Source organism: Hyalella azteca, unplaced genomic scaffold, assembly GCF_000764305.2.
Source record: "Hyalella azteca isolate HAZT.00-mixed unplaced genomic scaffold, Hazt_2.0.2 contig16719, whole genome shotgun sequence".
Taxonomy (NCBI): domain Eukaryota; kingdom Metazoa; phylum Arthropoda; class Malacostraca; order Amphipoda; family Hyalellidae; genus Hyalella; species Hyalella azteca.
This window is the reverse complement of record NW_025946528.1, coordinates 54945-75440: the sequence shown is the minus strand read 5'-3', so window position 1 is coordinate 75440 and position 20496 is coordinate 54945. Positions and strand designations below refer to the sequence as shown.

Below are 20496 nucleotides of genomic sequence, written 5' to 3'. Positions count from 1 at the left end.
AACATTTAATCAATTACTCTGCTTCAATTGGTCAACATCTCCAAGAAAAAATTATTTATTAATAATCTATTTGCAGCCCATTTATATTATTTGGGAGTTTTACAACACACACTAACGGGTGGACGAGCTAAATGATTCCTGCACATTTGGAATCTTGTTCTCCCAAATAATGTCATTCCCGTAATCCCTAATCTCATGTTAACAACAATGAGGCTTTTGTAATCAAATTAAGTAAAGATCATCGCAAATCATATCATACGCAGAAGAATGAACGCCTATTTTACTATGTATTAATCAAAATACATGTTCTGATAAATACAACAAGAAGTATCGAGCATCGAGCTCAGTAGACTCATCTAAATGACTTATTCTGTTTGTGCTTTAGTTTGTGCGACAAATTTGTCTCTCTGCATGTACGGATATTATAAGAATATCCTTCTAACTACTCAATCAATCGCATTGCAAACGACACGCTACTAACACCGCGCAGTTTAGTGTGAGAATTTGACTTACACAAATTTCGCCAAATGAAACAAATATTTCGTACTTAGGCTGCCGATTAGTGCTGTAGTTATAACAAATTTATTCACTATTCATTATTTTAAAAATATTTGCCTGAATGCAACTAATCCTGCGCTTAATCTCTAGCGCACAATATTCAAATCCCAAAGTCAGCTTTAAAACTTTCGTTCATCTCATGAAAATAGAATATTTGTGAAAATACCAATCAATCTTAGTGTACAATTAAGCTGAACTATTGTGTGTTTTATAAATTATTAATAAATATACTAACTGATTGCAAGTTATACATATATGAATAAATAAATAAATTATACATAAGTTATAAATTGATTCGCTACAGTGCGGCCGGAAAGTTTTTTTGCCATAATTAAGTAGGCGAGAATGTGCATTGTAAACCCTAACAATAAAACCTCAGATATTCTGACAGCCTCAGACCTGCATAGATACTTCGTAAAATTGATATGAATTTGTAGGATTATTTAGTACATAATAGGATGCTTTTGCGTGCATGTGATTGATAATTACTGCTGGGAGCAAACGCTGGGTAGTTCAAGTAGCCTCTGGAGTATGATCTCTAATTTAACCATATCACTGAGTGGTCTATGTAACCAAGCGATTTTGGTAATGTTACTTTGAAGTTTTACGGTTAGGGTCATTCGAGCTGGTCAGCAAGGTTGGAACTTGTATGAAGATTGTAGAGCTAACACTGGAGGATAACTGACTGTAGTTTAAGATGCATTCTAATAATTTGTCGGTGTAAACCCTTCAAAGACTAAGTTACTGAAAAAGGAACCAAAAGTAGAATAACTACTAGATGTTCATGATCTAACCTAATACTTAGAACACAACACCGGGTACCCAATCGTTCTTTGAACTGCAGAACGCTGGATCACGTTGTTTCCCACGAGCATTGTTGCTGGTCCATCAGAGAAGTAGTAGTCCTGTACATCTGTTGCATGCGAGGCGCAGTTGTGGATGTCGGTGCCGTCAGGCCAGACGAAGTTCTGGTAGGGCTTGGAGTCGTTGCAGGAGGCGCTCAGCCAGGCAAACTTTTCTTTACTCAAATTTAATGTGCCGTTATCTGTTGAAAGTAGAGCGGTCAATAATGACGGACTCAATGAACAACAAAGAAGCAATGATAATTAGGACCTGTTATAAAATATGAGGTAAGAAAATCTGACTGATTGACTAGGGATCGATTAAAATTGACTAATATTTTAATGACGCTGTCGCGCAAGAGATATTCCAATTTATTGATTTCTTTGGCGGTAGACACTAATAATTTGCCCTTTTCCTATAATTACATGAGAAACTTGCACTCGTATAATTAGGAAAAAGTCTGAATTGCTGATGAATCACAAATATTCTCATTAATTTTTTGCAATACATAGCCGCGTATAGACTTGATAACGATTGCGTCTTGCCAAGTCCTGGACGAAGTGAAATTTGAGAAGCTCCGCTATCGTTATGAGTTTGTGATGTAGGTATTCATGCGTGATGACGTGCCGTATGATTTGGGATGGTAACAACATTAATTGTGTAAGACAACTGGAGAAAAGATTTTTCAGAAATGAAAAGACAAAATTTGTATAGGAACCTAGAAGATGGTATCAAAGTGTTCTATGTAAGTTATTTCCCGAATTAAATTCATTATTTTTCAAAATCACACAGAACAAGCAAATCTCACCCTTGACGAGTTGCACTGCCTGGTCTCTGACTTGCTTGGTCTTGATGACGAGAGGCTCGCCGCCTTCTGCCCGGCAGAGACCCCGCTGGTTCGCCAGAGACCCGTTGGCTGTTTGGATCTTGGTGAGGAAAACGTCTCCGACGACTGTGTCTGTGGTTGATGGAAATTTTCCCAAATATCTCATGCTTCAATGCAACTATACATAAATAAATTAAAATCAGTCAACTACGGGCAATTGGTAAGTTGCTCTCTTAAACGTTGTTCTCAACCAGTTCAGTTTTTCAACATAGCCCTCATATAATTATTCACTCAATTCGCAGTGTTGCATCAATAAACACTCGACGAGAGACCGTATCAGTTGCTGATATCAAGGCATTAAATATACTGTATGTACTCGTAAATAAAGAGATAACATTAACAGTCTTGTCAATGCTAATGCACATAGCAAAAAATGTTGGAACGGTGCAAGGTGCCGGTGGAACCTTGCGTCCTGGTAAAACCTTGCATCCTGGTGGAACCTTGCATCCTGGTGGAACCTTGCACCCTGGTGGAACCTGACGAATCATATAATAATACAGAAGAATCGTATAATACAACAGACGAATCTTTTAATGCAACAGACGAATCATATAATAAAACTGAAGAATCGTATAATGCAACAGACGAATTTTTTAATGCAACAGACGAATAATATAATGCATCAGTTGAATCTTGTAATACATCATACGAATCATTAATGCAACATACGAATAATTGATCAAGTTTCGCGGGCGTATGTTTATATAGATGAACTGTCAATTTCCGATGAACTGAAAGAATTTCCGATTCTTTTTCGGAGTAAATAAATATGAAATGAGAGAACGAAATGCGGGAAAACGCGGCGATTGGGAATTTTTTAGTGTTGTATTAGGTCATTTCCGTTAAAGCGGCCGTAGATATGCTAATCTTTACTGGGCAAAGGTATGCTTAGAAATGGTTTTTGTAATGATGTAAAATGTTATTGTTATATCATGACACTTATTCACTATTAACTTGCTTGCTGGATACCTTTTATTTCCTCTATATGGAAGATAATATTCTTAGGCCGAAATCTAAGACAACGACGCTCCAGCTAGGGCTCCAATAGCTCTAATTATCAATTAATGTTTATTATTCTAATAAGTTGGAGAATAAATCGCATTACAATTATATTTATTCATGTAAATTCATAATAATATTAGGTACACGAAAGAGTACTTATTTACAGCTCTGTACAACATATTATCACAGATAATATATTGTAATATACAGAATACACAAAATATATTAAAACAAATTGACCACTGTATGTCATTAGCAGCAGTAAATCTTGCCTCTGACTTAAGCAGCGTTAATTAAACTCGTTGCCTTCGATGCCGCGACCCAGACGACCGAACGTCGACCAAATAAACATTGTTTCTACAATCGGGAACTAATCTAAAAGCAAAATGCCTAATCCATCGACAAAATATCTAATCAAAACTCGAAACAAAATCGTGAGTTGTATTATAACAGGACTCTGGTCTGTTGCTTGAACAGGAAAGTGGACACTTTTCAGTAATTTAAATACGTGTCTGAATGTATGTGGAATACTGAGAGTAGGCAGAAGCGTTTACTCGCATCCATTTAAACGCATGCCAAATATTTCTGACTGCACGGTTACGTAGTGCACACTCCGAGACATTTAAGTTAACTGATATGATAGAATATTTAAAAGGAATGTCACAGATAGATAATTTTACTTACATGACCTAATATTCAAAAGGAATTTTGAATCACTTGCGTGTATCGAAAATTCAGCTAATTATGTAGCCTGACATTCCAAGGTGTTGGGCGTGGCCCCTTGCTGCGACATCGGTGAGCTAAGCGTATCTTAGTTACCATTGATTTGAATGCCTTGACTCCCTTTCTGTGGTGGTAACATATAATTGCTGGAGACCTTTTATATGTACGAGAATATACAAAGGTTTGGGAACGGTGGAACATAGGTGGAAAAATAGAATTATCAGAGAATGTTGAAATAGTGAAAGTTGAAATTTATTAGAATTGGTTTATATATGAGAGTAAACTAATGAATGAGACAAAGATTATACGAAACTGAAATGTAAATGGGAAATACAAATTATAAAAAATTTTGCCTTCTCCATGCAAAAGCGATGATTATTAGATTGAGCAAAAGTTCATTTTTAAAAGCATCGTCATAATAATTTCTGCAGTACGATCAGACGGTGAGTTAACGTGATTGATCACTCGCAGCGACAGTGCATTCGTTAATTAATATGAAAGATGAGCTACACCCGCGCAATATCCTCAGGTGTAGCCCATCACCCGTACAATATGCTCAGGTGTAGCCCATCACCCGCACAATATCCTTAGGTGTAGCCTATCACCCGTTCGATATCCTCAGGTGTAGCCCATCACCCGTTCGATATTCTCAGGTGTCGCCCATCACCCGTTCAATATCCTCAGGTGTAACCCATCACCCACACTATATCCTCAGGTGTAGCCCATTCTCCACATTCAAGACCGATGTGTTCAACAAATTATCCGTCAAGTCAATTGGTGAGAGCGCATCGGCAGCTCATAAGTTGATAAGATTCAATATAATTGAGTATATCGAAAGCTGAACAGTTGTTAAGAATAAGAACAGTGAAATCGAATTTTATCAAGACTTACCACCGTACGTGACGCCGACTGTGGTACAGAGAAGGCACCCGATGCTTGCGTTCAGATTGTAGAGCTGGCCTTCGAACTCACACATTTCTGAAGTCGAACAAATTGGTGAGTGGTTTCATTACCTTTCATAGTATGTAAAGTTTTAACAATTCAACATTTTAGTTGAACTAGGAACTGAACTAAGGCTGATTTCTACTGCGCTAAAAAAGAATAGTAAGGAGACGTTATATGGTAAGACCTTGTTTGTAGCGCAATCAGCATCCCAGCTCATCTTTAATAATAATCATCATCATCAGATATAGTTCCAGCACTCGCTGCGTGAAGATTTGCAGAGCATGACACCATTATTCAAAAATCTTTTGGTGGTCAAACTTAATTCATTCAAATCGAATTACCAAGACTTACATTTGAGTGCGTCATTTAATGCACGCACGCAAGTCATATGACACAGCCCTCATTTTTAACGAACAAAACCTAAACTAGAATCGATAAAGTTAATATCAACACGGCAGCGCTGACGGATGTTAAACTGATTGATCTACATTTATACAACCTACTGTGAACCGTTGTTCTTATCCTGGTTATAAGAAATTAGCCATAATGCACATTCATTAATCATTCCAACTACCTGAGTAAACAAAGAAAACGTGCATTATTTTATTAAAAATCTGTAATGTCAACGACTTGTGTTTTCTGGACAGAGGTGCACGATTTTCCAATGAAAATGTCTCGAATGCGGAAGTCAACCCTGCTTGTATCTAATATTCTCTTCCAGTATCTTTCTATCCCGGATATCGTGACAGCGAAAGAATTGACCTTCAGAATACGATTGAGTTGTCGCAGATCGTATGCAGGAAATTTGTTACTCCAGACAATTCGTTCAGTTACAGACTATTTCTCACACTCATCCAAGGCGAGTTCTTTCAGCTCCTGGCTAACTCAGCTATCCATCCAATTATGGTTGATAAATTAGTACTTGGCTTGCCCAATTGGTGTTGCTTAATGCAAACAAAAATAGTTTCGTTGGTCAGTGAGCCAGTGATGGTCGTGGAACTACCAGTGGACTCAGTGCTCTTAAAATCTGATCTATATCACCTCTCCCTAGTCGCCACTACCAGGATGGGCAATTAAAACAACAGCATGGCGAGCAGGAAGCTTGACAGACGACGGCATAGAACTGCTAATGCCACGAGTGTGTTGATGATGGCAAGCAAGACTGATGTAGGCTTCCAACAGCACATGTCACGTGTGTGGTGATAGAGCGTTATACACAGAATTGATGCACTCACGCTCAGTAAATTAGTTTCTGTTGTCTATACAATATTTAATATCGTGACAAATGTAAATTTGAGAGAGGCAAACACTGTATATAGCTCGGCTGCATATCGAGCACAGTAAGTTAGACATACTGTTGTCATTATAGCCATCACTATTCTTGCTATTATTTCTGTCAAGTATAATAATAAGCGTACGGTATAAGTGCACATTTTAATTTAGTGCAATTGGAAATAATTTAATAGCGAGCTTTCATTATTCACGTATCAAAGACGAGACGAGATCCAGCATGTAAAGGGAGTTGAAACATAACGACACATAATTGAATCAAGTTAGATAGGAGCGAGGGTTACGAAGTGCTACCTCGACACATAACTTATAGAATACAATTAAAAGTGTCTCTTGGTACGCAAAAAAGTTGAAAATTATTCGAGTTCCATTACCAACTAACAACTTTAACATTATTTAAGCACAAGGAGCACTCAATAATATTGAATTTATTCGAGTGACTTAGGATTTTTCAAGTCTGAGGAACATCTAATGATATTGCCATTACTTGAGTCCAAGCTGAATCCAATACCTAATATTTTTTTAGCCCGAGTAGAACCCAAAAATATCTTATCATCTGACACGGAAGAGTAACCAATGTCTTTTACATTTTTTAAGCACAAGGAACATTCGCTAATATTGTGATTTTTCCAGTCTGAAGAGCGCCCAGTATAATTTGACTTGTTTAAACCTGAGAAGAGCCCGATAATTTTAACATGAATAAAATGGAATGAGAACCCAATCATATTGACATAATTTGAACCCGGGTAGAGCGCAATAATATTGACATTATTTGAACAGAAGGAGCAGCAAGTAATGTAAAGTTTATTTGAGTCCAAGGAGTTGCTTCTCTGCCGCCTTCTTCTGAATTAATGACGTCGAGGTTGCGGTCGCCCCATTGGCTCTTGCGCAGCTTGATGGCCGCGGCCCCGCGTAGCGCCCTGCTACACCCAGCATGTGTTTTACATACTTTATATGCATCACGTGACGAGAAAAAGATATGTCTTTAATATGTCTTGTGTGATGAGACACTCGCACACATTTTTTTACGTGTCGTTAATGGCACAAACATGCGTGTTGCGTGATGAGACACACATGCGTGTCTTTTATGAGTGTTGTGTGATGACACAAACATGCGTGTATTTTATGAGTGTTGTGTGATGACACAAACATGCGTGTCTTTTATGATAAACATATGTGTCTTTTATGAGTGTTGTGTGATGAGACAAACATACGTGTCTTTTATGAGTGTTGTGTGATGAGACAAACATACGTGTCTTTTATGAGTGTTGTGTGATCAGACAAACATATGTGTCTTCTATGAGTTTTGTGTGACCAGACAAACATACGTGTCTTCTATGAGTTTTGTGTGATCAGACAAACATACGTTTATGTTATGAGTGTTGTGTGATGAGACAAACATGCCGAATCTATTTTTGATCTTGGCGTTTAGTTAATTGTTCATATATAAATTACATATCATACATAAAAATAATTATTATAGATACGGCGTATATCATAGTTAATAAAAAATGGCACGTTTATAGATTAAATTTATCTTTTTGGTGTCATACTGTATTTAAATTGACCGCGGTAATTTTACTAATAATAATAACAAGGATTTCTGTTATATGGGTAATAGGAAATTCTGTTATATGGGATAGCAGTAACCCAGCAACCATCCGACGTTGAAACAACGTTGATTATTGGATGATTTTAGGTTAAAATGTTGAACAACAAAAGAAACGTCATCAACGTCGAAATCCGACCAACACTAGAAGTGACGTAAAACAAGTTTATTTCAACGTTGATATAAAACGTCGATATCTGTATATTGAATGTTTATTCTTTTTCAACGTTGAATCGATGTTGATTTCATGTTGAAATGCTGAACAACCCAAATTAAAGGTTCAATCAACGTGGAAATCTGACCAAAACTAGAACGGACTCTAAAACAACCTCATTTCAACGTTGATATAACGTCGATATTGGTACGTTGTAATAACTAATTTTTAAACACTGAATCGTTTTGATTTCAAGTTTAAACGCTGAACAACCGAAATTAAACGTCCAATCAAAGTCGAATTCTAACCAAAACTAGAGGGGACGTAAAATAACCTTATTTTAACGTTAAATAACGTCGATATTGGTACGTTAAGTGTTTATTTATTTTTAAATGTTTAATCAACGTTGTTTTCAGGTTGAAATGCTGAACAACCTAGCTTGAACGTCTAGTCAACGTCGAAAACTGACCAAAACTAGAAAGGACGTAAAACAACCTTTTTCAACATTGAAATAACGTCGATATTGGTACGTTTGATCTTGATTAATTTTTAAACGCCGAATCAATGTTGATTATATAGGTTGAAATGCTGAACAACCAAAATTAAATGACAAATCAACGTTGTAATCTGATCGACACAAGAAGAGACATAAAATAACCTTATTTCAACGTTGAATAATGGTCCATATCGGTAAGTTGAATGTTTAGCTATTTACCAGCATGGAACTAATGTTATCGCAACAATCTTAAATGATATACATATATGTAAGTACACGAATAATGACCAGAGAATGCATTTCAATTTTCAAGCAGTCGAAAAGGAGTAGCTTATTTTTATTGCCCATGCACGCGAGCTACCGTGGTCAGGACAGCTATAGGTCTCCAGCGATCCCGGGATCGAATCCTGCTACGGTCGAAAACAAGGTTGGTTCTTCAACGTTTATTCATCCAGAGAATTCAATGTTGCAGCAACCTCGTAGTAGCAACATTGATATAACGTTGCATTGCAACGTCAGTACGACGTTTCATGGAAGACGTTTCATTTTCAACTTCTAGCTCCTGTGTTTGTGGTTGCCTTTATTTACTACTGATCGTTTATCTGCGTGATGTAACTGATATCTTGAAAATTTTGCAGCAACATTCTGATTTTTTCAAAGTCTTTCAATAAAAACGGTATGTTGGTCTGTTTTGTTATACTAAATAAATTGATTACGTTTGCTCTGACGCCTCTATCAACTTTCCTTTTCAACACGTGCTATGCCTGCGTATAAAGTGAAAGCATATAAAGATGTATTTCATGATTTGGGTCTCAGTGACGGTGTGTGATTTTGTTTTTGTTAGTGCATCTTAGATTTTAATAAGAAATTTCGATATTTTTCTCCATAAATTTGATCAAGCAACGCCGGAATGGCTTTGAAATTAGTAACTAATTAAGTTTCTCTAACTTGCTATTTTTATTAAAATAAGGTTGGTGAAAGTCATATGTGTGGCTCTCTGATGGATGGATCATTAATTCGCTGTCTGAGAAACTTCCCTAAATCGTTTCTTAATAGCAACAGATAAGCCATGATTCAACAACAAGGTTTAATTTAGTTCTTAAATGCTAGAATTTCTGCTCACAGTGATATAGCTCAAATTTTGATTGCCTTACTCCGAAGAAACGTAAATGAAAGTTAAAGTTTTCTGGTCCAAACAGTTCTTCTCACGTTGGTTTTTGCCATCATTATTGGCGCCATAATGGCTCAGTTGGCTTAGGGAATTACTACGTATCGACGTGGAAGTACGCTTCCGTGATAATGACAATATGTACTAAATTGACCAAAACGTACTACATTGCGTAATATTAATATCAATCATTGGTCAATACATCTGCTTCCTAGTGAAATTTGTTTGGTGGAAAATAGTGCCAAAATTTATATTACATATTTTATTTGTTATAATAAAATCAATCATTGCTATTAGCCGATGTTCTTTATTTCTTCATTGAAAAAATAATTTAAATTAATATTGGTTTTCCTGTCAATAACCGTTCAACTTTTCAAATTGCCATACAAATTAGACTTTAAAATTAGCTTTACTTGAAAAGCTTCATAATTGAAAGAATCCCCACGAATTTTTTAATAAAATATCATGACAGGTGATCCTACCATCGAAATTTATTACTTGATTTGTGATTACTTGAAATCATTATTCAAAATTTTGCTACAGATGAATATTTTCATGTAATGCTAGGCCAGGCGAATTATAAGTAGCTAATCTTACCACCTGTCAAAAGAAGGCCTGTCTTGCGAATGCTCACATATTTTTGTTGAATATTAGTCCAGAACATTTTTGTTGAATAGTCCAGTACATTACTTTGCACTTCACTATGGTGCAATTCATGGCTATCAGGGTGCACTGCAATGCTGTCACTTACAACTTTGTAATGAATTGCACTCCCACTGCTAGCACTGTTGAGAATGAACGAGTGGTAATAGTTCGGTATGAACGAGTGACAATAGTTCGGTTTGAACGAGTGATTCTAGAACGGTATGAACGAGATAACAGAATGGTATGAACGATTAGTAATAATTCAGTATGAATGAGTGGGAATAGTTCGGTATGAACGAGTGATTATAAATCGGCATAAACGAGTGACAATAGTTCGGTTTGAACGCGTGATTCTAGAACGGTATGAACGAGTGATAACAGAATAGTATGAACGAGTAGTAATAATTCAGTTTATTCCCTAAATGTTAGAATGTTGACCAAAATTGAAAACCTCATCTCAACAAATTCCAAACTCCAGTGCGACCTTGACCTCCTTGTCGAAAAACAAGCCTCCTTGCCTAGTTACTCGGATGTGGTTTCGCGCGGTATTCCTTCACCTGCTGCATCTAATAATGGAGGCCGTTCAGGTGCCTCGGGGAGGGTTTCAGGTGTATGAACGAGTGACAATAGTTCGGTTTGAACGAGTGACAATAGTTCGGTTTGAACGAGTGACAATAGTTCGGTTTGAACGAGTGACAATAGTTCAGTTTGAACAAGTGATTCTAGAACGGTATGAACGAGTGATAACAGAATGGTAAGAACGAGTAGTAATAATTCAGCATGAACAAGTGGGAATAGTTCGGTAAGAAAGAGTGATACGAGAAAGGTATGAAGGAATGATACTAGTAATCTAGTCTGGATTGTAACGCATTTGAGACATCGTAAAATTTTTGCAACTAACTGTAAGTTGAACCCGTAACTCACTACTCCAAAGCTAATCATGTTCACTACTCGTCATATTTTATCTATTGAGTGTAATAATTATATGACATTAAAAATGTATTTTTTAAGTGCTGGATAACATGATAATGTATTTAAGTCGGTGCTGGAAGTCAACATGCACATTGCATGCATGTTCGCAAATGCTATTCATGTCCAACAAATTGTGAATGTAGATAAAAGTGCCTGTTTAAAAAACTTAGATATGAAATACAAAAATCTGCTGCTAATTTCTTTCGTGAAAATTAACTTTTAAAGTATTTATTATTTTAATTATTATTATTCAATTCCAAATTGATAATAAAATATTAACTCATGAGTTTCGAGAGACATGAAAGCGATATTAATGCATCATTTGTAATTAAAATGTAACAAGCAGTATCACAGATTTAGGCCAACCGGGGAAAATGAATATCAACGTGGATTACGTTGCACATGAATCGTATCATCAATTCGACTGAAACTAAACTAACGGAACAGCAAAATTAGGCCACTACCACAGTTGAGTAAATGAGATTATATAAATATATAGACTACAGTCAGCACTATAAGCAGATACGGCACTGAATTTGAAGCTCATCAATAAAAGCCGTTATATTCTAGGCACAACTTCGGTTTGCATGGTTTGAAAAATAAATATAAATCTCTTTGAATTTCTCTAGAAAGTTGAGATTTAGGTTTGCTGATAGAATAGATCATTTATATTAAAGGCCTACGTTGGATTGACGTTAGATAGGTAATTTTTGTCGTGCAGGGAGTTGACATAATCGACCCTCTGTCAATTTAACAACTCCAAATAGAACTGATTTTTTATTCGCATTACTGCAAACTGACTTCGCTGACTGGACATCCCAGAAACACATGAAAATATTTTAATATTGTTGTTTGAAATGAACAGATGGACTTTTCAGATCGAGTAACGGCGAGAAATTTAGATATAACTTCTCACTGTCCAGCTATAACTACCCCGTCATAAAGAGCGACTGATCTGAGTAGCACTAAAAACTTTTCGTATGCACTTACACATCGATAGATCCCGGACGTAATCATATATCGTTGCTCGGAACAAAAATTTTTTGTGCGTTATCGTATGAAATACGTTTTTCTCGAGCTGTTACTTCAGCTTCGAATATACTTATCGATGGTGAATCGCTTTTCAGGTAATAGACAGGCTAAAAGTTGTAATAAAGTTTCTAAGTTGATTCGTAATGTCACGGTATGAGATTGTTAGTCGGTTGATGGACAGGACCTTCGCCTGCTGAAATATCAGCCAAACGAAAAATTCAAAGCTTTGCCCCAGCACGAAATGATAACAGAGTTTCGCAAATTATATGCTGATATGATTCGCTGTGAGATTGGATTTTTAAGTGGCCACTCATTCAGTGTCTAAAGGCGAAATGTCTCTTGGAGAACACACTTAAACTTTTGTAGTAACTCCTAGGTAATAATCGCAGTCTAAGCATTTACCCCGCTCTGCCTGTACCCCAATAACTATCGCCAACTTTTTCGATCAATCAGACGCCTGAACGCTGAAGTGCTGTGTTCCACCAGTAGTGTTTTGTCCTTAGAATGGAAAGGTATTAAAGAAATATGAGGTAATGTCATGAATTTTCTAATCCACATTTCCTGCCACTTTTCCTGCCAAATTTACGAATGTATCATGTTTCAACAAAATATGCATAAACGCGAATAAAATGGGATCATGCGAAAATTATTTTCAGAACAAACCTCTTTATATGAAAAATGGTTTTAAGTACAGGCAAAACTCTATGCAGGTTAAATGCATTCCATGAGAATATGTGGCTCATGTAGCACTTTTTAAAATTCGCTGTTCAATACATAATTACATATGTAACGCGTTCTTGCAGATTAAGTTTTTTATAATGACGTGCTCGTTGTTACTTTAAAATTGTTATGTTTGGATTCAAAATTAAGTTTGCGCGAGACAAAACCCAAGAGGAATTCAAAGCGATGACCATTAGAGAAAAAGGTAAATCTCTTTGTTTAACATGCAGTTAAAGTTCAAATCAAATAATTAATGATATTTGGTTTTATATCAAGGATGATTTATGGACGAGTGGCCATCCGTTTTCAGTTGGCCACCGAAAATACGACACATTGTTCTACAGGGGGTGATTTAGGAGATGTGCAACATACAAGGCTGAGTTCGAAAATTAATTTTCACAAGCAAACTTTTAAGTTCGCAAACAAGAACTCTTATTTATATGAAATGAAGAGCGTTCTCAAATATTTCTTCTGTTATGATCTGTAAATGATTTTATTAGCTGACATTTTTATTTCTGAAATAATTCGATCTAATTTCTCACCAGCATAGAAGCATCGTAATCGCCAATTTTAGTTCTTAGAAATCCCTCATACATAACAAAGTTACAAATAAATAAATAAATTGTGTTGAAATCGCCAGGATTGCCACAAACAAAAAATTCATCAATATATTGCTCAGTGTGACAAGTAAGACTCTAACTGGAAAAAACGGAGAACCAATTTTGAAGGAAGTTTGTATATACCATATGCACAAATCATTTGTAGAAATTTACCTCAACAACCATTTGACTCATTAATCTTTTTTTTTGCAAAACCCTCTAACTACACTTGGTTAAAAGGTATATACCTATTCTGAACTGAAGCTTGAGTAAGCCCTCCGTAAAAGGACCAATATTTATTTTAATTACACTGTGTCTATTTCGTGACTATGATTGACCAACGAAAAAATCCGATCGTGATTGCCCTGCTGGTGTGCTGCTGCCCGCTGGCAGTACGAGCCATCATCACGAACAAAACCTTCGTGCAGGTGAGAAAAAGTTTGTATTTCGGGAGATTTCATTTCAACGCCTATTATTTCGGTAGAGTGGATTGCAAGTAGGCATTTCTTCATTTTTTTTAAATTCATTTCCATTGTGATATTTCGGTGACGTGATGCAGGTTTAATTATCAACGATACATTTTCATTAAAATATTTTGCTCTAGATATAGACATAATAACAATTTTTTGCCATATTATCGATACAATAATCACATTTGTCCAAAATTATGTATAAAAAAATACAATTAATGTCAATGTGCTCAAAGGTGTCACCTGCCTTTAAAATAGGCGTGCAGACGAAGATGACTAATTACTTACAATTCAGGTGGCGTTTAAGATGGTGAGCGAGCGTGAGAAATGATAAAACAAAACTGGTGTATCAATAAATACAACATAGTTCTCAGTTTAACTCAACATAGAATAAATAACACAGTAAATACTAGAGTTAATCCAGGACACGGCATAATGTAGATTTCCAGTTTAGGCTCCACCTTTCCATATGAGCTACTTAAAAAATTATTTAAAAAATTTTCTCGTTCCGCTCTAATATTATTTTCTTTTATAATATTATTATCCCTAATACCATTATATGTTAAAATCAATTAGTAGGTATATGATTAAATTATCAATGCAGGTAGAAATAAAGCAATAAATCTGTCGGTTAATCGGCAGAGTTAATTTCTTCCCTTAAAAGCGGGTAAAACGAGAAGAAGAATATAGAATTTGACACGAATGAAAACAAGCTAAAAATGTAGTTCTCACGTTGAAAATAATATCTCCACGTGTTTTCAAACGCAATGAGTTTGTTTTTCATCTGAATGATTTTGTGTACAAAGCATATTTGATGAATTATATTAATGAAGGTTTTATGCCACCATTTCCAATCAATATAATTTCACGTAAATTGTTCCGACACCGGCTAGCAGTAAGAAGTATTTCATGCTAAGTAACATTACTTCTTTTCAATCATAAAATATTTAGCAGTTTCCTGGAGTCTGCCGATTTTGTTTTAAGGAAAGACCTGTTCTTCATACTCGATACGTGGAAATTTATTTAAATTTTTGTCTAGAAATTCAAGAAAAATCTAGATATAAGTTTGAATTGGAATTTGAAATTATTCCAGTTATCAAACGTGACGAAAATTCTTCCGGACGCTTGTTTCGTCAGCAAGCCTGTGCAAGCCCGAGGCAATATGGTGGCGCTCTGTGGTTCCTTGTGCCTTCAAACCGACACTTGCAATTTATTTTGCTCTGGTAAGACCATTTTATTTAAAAATTATTGCGCTAGTGCATGAAGGCGCTACTCCCTGTCGCGTCGTCTGTTGAAGCCCTGCAAAGGGACCGTTGACGTTCAGGCCCTTCAATTGCGAGAGCAGCTTTGTTCGGTTTGTCGTCAATAAGGTGACATGAAACAATGAAAGAATAGTAAATTTAACAGATCTGATGAAATTATCAATATAAAAAGATTTTCATTGTTCATCAGTGATGTTCAAATATGCGAAATTAAACTGTTAGTGTCCAAAAGCAAGAGTTGTATGACTAGATGTTGCTGTCGTGAGATAGAATATTATTAGCTCAGAAATAAATAGGTTTACAAAAAGGTATTTGCAACGCAGTAGCGCTCCTAGAATCTTTATGCCCTGATCACAACCGATACACATTTTTTGCACGGATATGATTTTTTTTTTGTTAAATCTAACAGGCAAAATGGATACGCAATTTTTATGGTCTTCTAGAATTACTGTCGTTTTTGAGGCATGGTTCATGTAAGTTTCTTTAAATATTTAATATATAAAATATCACTTTTAATTCTTTGGCGTCTACGTCATTTATCAACAATCAATAGCTATATATACTCTATCACAGGTCAGCACAAAAATTAGCCTATAGGTTGGAATTATTATTTTATTTTACTAATTTTTAATAACATATAACTTATATTATACACGATTACATTACTGTTAACTTAAGTGACTCAATACTCTTGCATATTTATTCTTACATGAATCTATTCTGCCGATTATCATGTTTTTTAATGCAAATTTGATGCTTCATTTTAAATTAAAAGTGTTAATTTGGCACTATTGATGTCCACTATTGTCCAGTTTACTATTTTGGATCTATTTTGAAAGAATTTCAGCTTTCATTCTAACTTGAAACGTTCACTTCGACCAAATTATTTGCGAAACGAGATGTTTCGAAAAAAATTCAGCAGCGAGTTGAATATTTTACTAAAATAATTGTACTTCAACAGTAGAGACAACGCGTCTTTGTATTCTCTCCTCATCGTACGTCAGTCGTCGCTACCAACAACCGCCCGCTGCTACAGTGGCCGTAGACGCTTGTTATTCGGCAACAGCCATCGAAAACGACATCATAAATCAAAACACCAATGTCACTTCATCACCACTTCATGATGCTAACCGGAATGTTTCTAGGTCATTAGATGGATACTTTTGTCCTAACTCTTCTGTAAAGTATGATGGTTTTCTTTCTGTAGCGACGGGTTATCCCTTTTACCACATCGATTTTTTTGAACCAATTAGGGTCAACGAAATTAGGATTGCCATCGGTGCTACAAACTGGGCTAAGTACCTTCGGATTCGGCTTGGAAATAATTCAAAGTATTCTTTGAATCCTACTTTTGCAAACCATCCAGGAACTTTCACTTCAGGGTATTTCGTTGCTCCTTTCGTGCCTATAAAGCCAATGGTTGGTCGGTACCTAACAGTCACTTGTGAGACTTCCTATGACTATCTTGGAATTGGTGAAATTTACGTTTTGGTTTAGCAAATCATGGCGAGAAAGATCAAATAAAAATATGATAGAAATAAATTTTTTGGTATTAAAACTTTTCAGCCAAATTTACTGTGGTATTTGTAAAGTTTTTTTGGCCAAAAAATTATAGCTTTTGGCTTTCCGCCGCTGGTAGTGGTGCAAGGGCAGTCGTTCAGGGATTGTGCCCAGGAACACGTCCAGTAGTCTCTTGAACGTCTCCAGAGTGAACTCAAATCCTCTTAGATCCTTTGGTAGGACGTTGAACAGCCTCTGCCTGCCACGGAAAGAGATCCTTCCAGTAGGGATTGAAATCTGATACTTTTTTGCTGAATACTTTTTTAAACTGCGCTCCTAGCGCTTTGCACATGCCCTGGTCTTCACTTATAAGGACATCGTTATTTTTTACAGGCCCCACAGAGGCTCTGATTATACCCTTTGACTGGGCATATTTTTAGAAATATTTGGGATTCTCCCGAATGGCAGCCACCTCTCGCGCCTCCGCAACTTGTTGCTCAGCCTCGATCGTGCGAGTCTTGCAACTGTTGTTCATTGTCCTCAATTTTCTCCTTCAGATGTTCCAGCCTCCTCCTCTCCATATTCCTGGAGGCAGCCGCTATCTGGTTATTCAAGCTCGCTCATTTTCTCATGAGGATCCGTCTGTCCCTCGGAATTATGCGCCGTTTGGATGTCGTTATTGCCGACGCGTGACGCGCGCATGCCTGCAGTAATGTTTCGCACAACTTGTTATACATTGTTTCGGCATTTAACTCTAGGAACTCGGACCTCCAGTCGACTTCGAGGACCTCCTTCCCAATGGCCTCTCAGTCAGTTTTTCGATGATGACAATTTAGCCCAGCCAGGCCCTCTCGAGATGTAGGTCTGGGCTGGTTTCCAATCCCAATTGTTGTTTCGACCACCACTAGTTATGGTCTGACAGTGCGGTCTTCTCAACACGAATATCAGTATAAACAATTCATCATTGCTGGTGAAGAATAGATCCAGGATATTGTGTTCTCTTGTTGGCAACAGCACTTTTTGACTTAGCAAGTGCTCCCTAGCGAATCGAAATTGTTGTGTTGCCTGGTTCCTGATCTCTGCGCCGTCCTACGCAGTCCAAGTGTGGTCATCTTATGCGTGGAGGTTAAAATCTCCTGCAACCGCAATGTTTGGGGAAGGTTCACCCAATTTAGCCACCTCTATTTATATTCTCTTAAGGCTTTGATTGATTTTTTCGGCGGGCAGTCAGGCGGTCGGTATACGATAGTTATGCCCAGTTTGAGATGGGATATGTGTAGTATAACATGTTCCAAACGCCCATTGGAGCCTAAATGCAGGGGAACTGTTTAGGCCGCGAGGGAGTTTCTGAAGTAGGCTATAACGCCTCCGATTTTACCTCCCTTCGTTTCGGTCTGCTCGGTAATATTGAAAGCCTTTCATTTTGATTTCTCCAGCTTGGATATCCTATTAGATGTGTCGCGGTTAAGGCAAGCATGATTATTCCTTCTGTCTCAGTAATTTCTTTAAGAACGCCGATCTTGTGGCGTTTAATTGTTAAAAGAGCTCCTCGATGTTGGCTACTATGATGCCAGACTCTTCCTTTCCATGCGTTCTTAGTTGTTGCAAAACTACGCTGCCATTGGTCTCCGGCCCAGCAGCTGTTACATTTAGAGATCTTTGTTAAGGGCTCAATACAATTTTCACGAATTTTTCCTTATGCTAGAAGTGCAACCTTGATTTAAATAGATGCAATCAAGTTTTTATCATGGTCTATGCACATTTAGGAATCGATTTTACGACAACTTAGTATTTCGACATTAAATTGAAAAAAATTGGGCTTGACTCTGTTTCGCATTGAACTTCAGGACTGGTCACGCTCTCGTCGTAGCCCGGCAGCTACTGACCGGTCAGCCAACTGTCTTAGTAGCGCATCATGCAGCTGGTGACCGGTCAGGCTTTCCTCGTAGCTCGTCAGCTAGTGACCGGTCAGGCTTTCCTCGTAGCTCGTCAGCTGGTGACCGGTCAAGTTGTCCTCGTAGCTCGTCAGCTAGTGACCGGTCAAGCTGTCCTCGTAGCTCGTCAGCTAGTGACCGGTCAAGCTGTCCTCGTAGCTCGTCAGCTAGTGACCGGTCAAGCTGTCCTGGCAGCTCGTCAGCTAGTGACCGGTCAGACTGTCCTCGTAGCCCGTCAGCTAGTGACCGGTCAAGCTGTCCTCGTAGCTCGTCAGCTAGTGACCGGTCAGGCTGTCCTGGCAGCTAGTCAGCTAGTGACCGGTCAGGCTGTCCTGGTAGCTCGTCAGCTAGTGACCGGTCAGGCTATCCTGGTAGCTCGTCAGCTAGTGACCGGTCAGGCTTACCATCCTGTATTTTAAATGACCAGCCACTATAAGTACATAGATACACCAGTAGAGATTATGAGCACATTGTATGAGTTCTTATTGTTCGTTAATATTGTTCCAATAAAGTATCTTCAATGCTGAGGTCTTATTACTTCCCTTCACGGACGAAACGTAAAACGTTACTAAGAATACAGCTACACCCCGACATGCTACAAAGAAAAATACCTGAGCTGCGAAAACTTTACTTGAAATGTTTTTCTGTGTTAGTGGCGAACTTTATTGTATAATGTAACATTATGATACGCCAATAACGTTGTTTATTACTTAAAATATTTCATTTTCCGGTTAACATTATGGTTACTGAGTAGTGAATTAATTATAATTATTAAAAAAATTAAGATCTTCAAAATCAAGGCATTCGTTAGCAAATAGCCTTGTAATCGAATTAAATTTATTCACATTGTTACGATCGCCTCACTTCGTTCCAATTAATTTTAATTTTAGTTTATTTTGATTGCAAATTTATTAGTTATTTTTGAATCAGTATTTTTCTTACTTATCTACCGTTCTTTATAAATAAATATTAGGGCCTCATATGATCCGAACAAATAGTTTTTCATGAATAACGTATCGTTAGGTAGGTGATTATATTAGTCAGTAGTCCAACGTGTGCTATCATATGCATGAGGTATCTGAGATTACGGTCGCTGCTACAACTATGCGATCACGAAAGACTTTTTGAAGTGGTCACAGCGCTGAGATTGCCGCTGCGTGTGTGCCACGACATAATTTTTTTATTTCTGATATAGTTTTAAACTGAATTATTGTTGCACCGAATTTTCCTTGTAAAAAAATACATACAAATATTCGTTGCGCATTGCAAGCTTAAACTTATAGAACTACCTTCTATGAATAATTTCTTATTAAGATTATCGTACATTAGAGGAAGATTAGTTTACTTCCTAGGTAATCGCACTTAAATAATCAGAAAAAACTCAAGTAAATAGAAGTGGATATGTTGATTGTGTACGTTTCATTAAGTTATTAAAATAGTTCAAATGTCCTCAACCCTTTTACGTCGAAATTGATGTGCGGAAAACAAACAATTTGCTTTGAGGTCTGACTAGTAAATGGGGTCGAACCTTGACGTTAATTAGAAAGTTCTAAGGAATTTTCCGTTTCAAATAGGGTCCCATTATAGATTCTAGGAGTAATTTCTGGCTTGACAATTAGATATAAATCTCTACTAAATCTCATTGTTTTGTCCATGTTATGATATTTAATTGTTATTTGAAGTATGTA

At 36.9% G+C, this 20496-nt stretch overlaps 1 protein-coding gene across 1 annotated transcript; it reads right to left on the bottom strand.

Moving 5' to 3' along the window:
• Window positions 1-857: 857 nt before the first annotated feature.
• LOC125179336 lies at window positions 858-4988 on the bottom strand. Its single transcript, XM_047885016.1, has 3 exons — window positions 4904-4988; window positions 2210-2359; window positions 858-1603 (listed from the first exon to the last, which is right to left on the bottom strand). Exons 1-3 carry the CDS (start codon window positions 4986-4988, stop codon window positions 1353-1355), a joined length of 486 nt encoding a protein of 161 aa, XP_047740972.1. The 3' UTR covers window positions 858-1352.
• Window positions 4989-20496: the final 15508 nt, after the last annotated feature.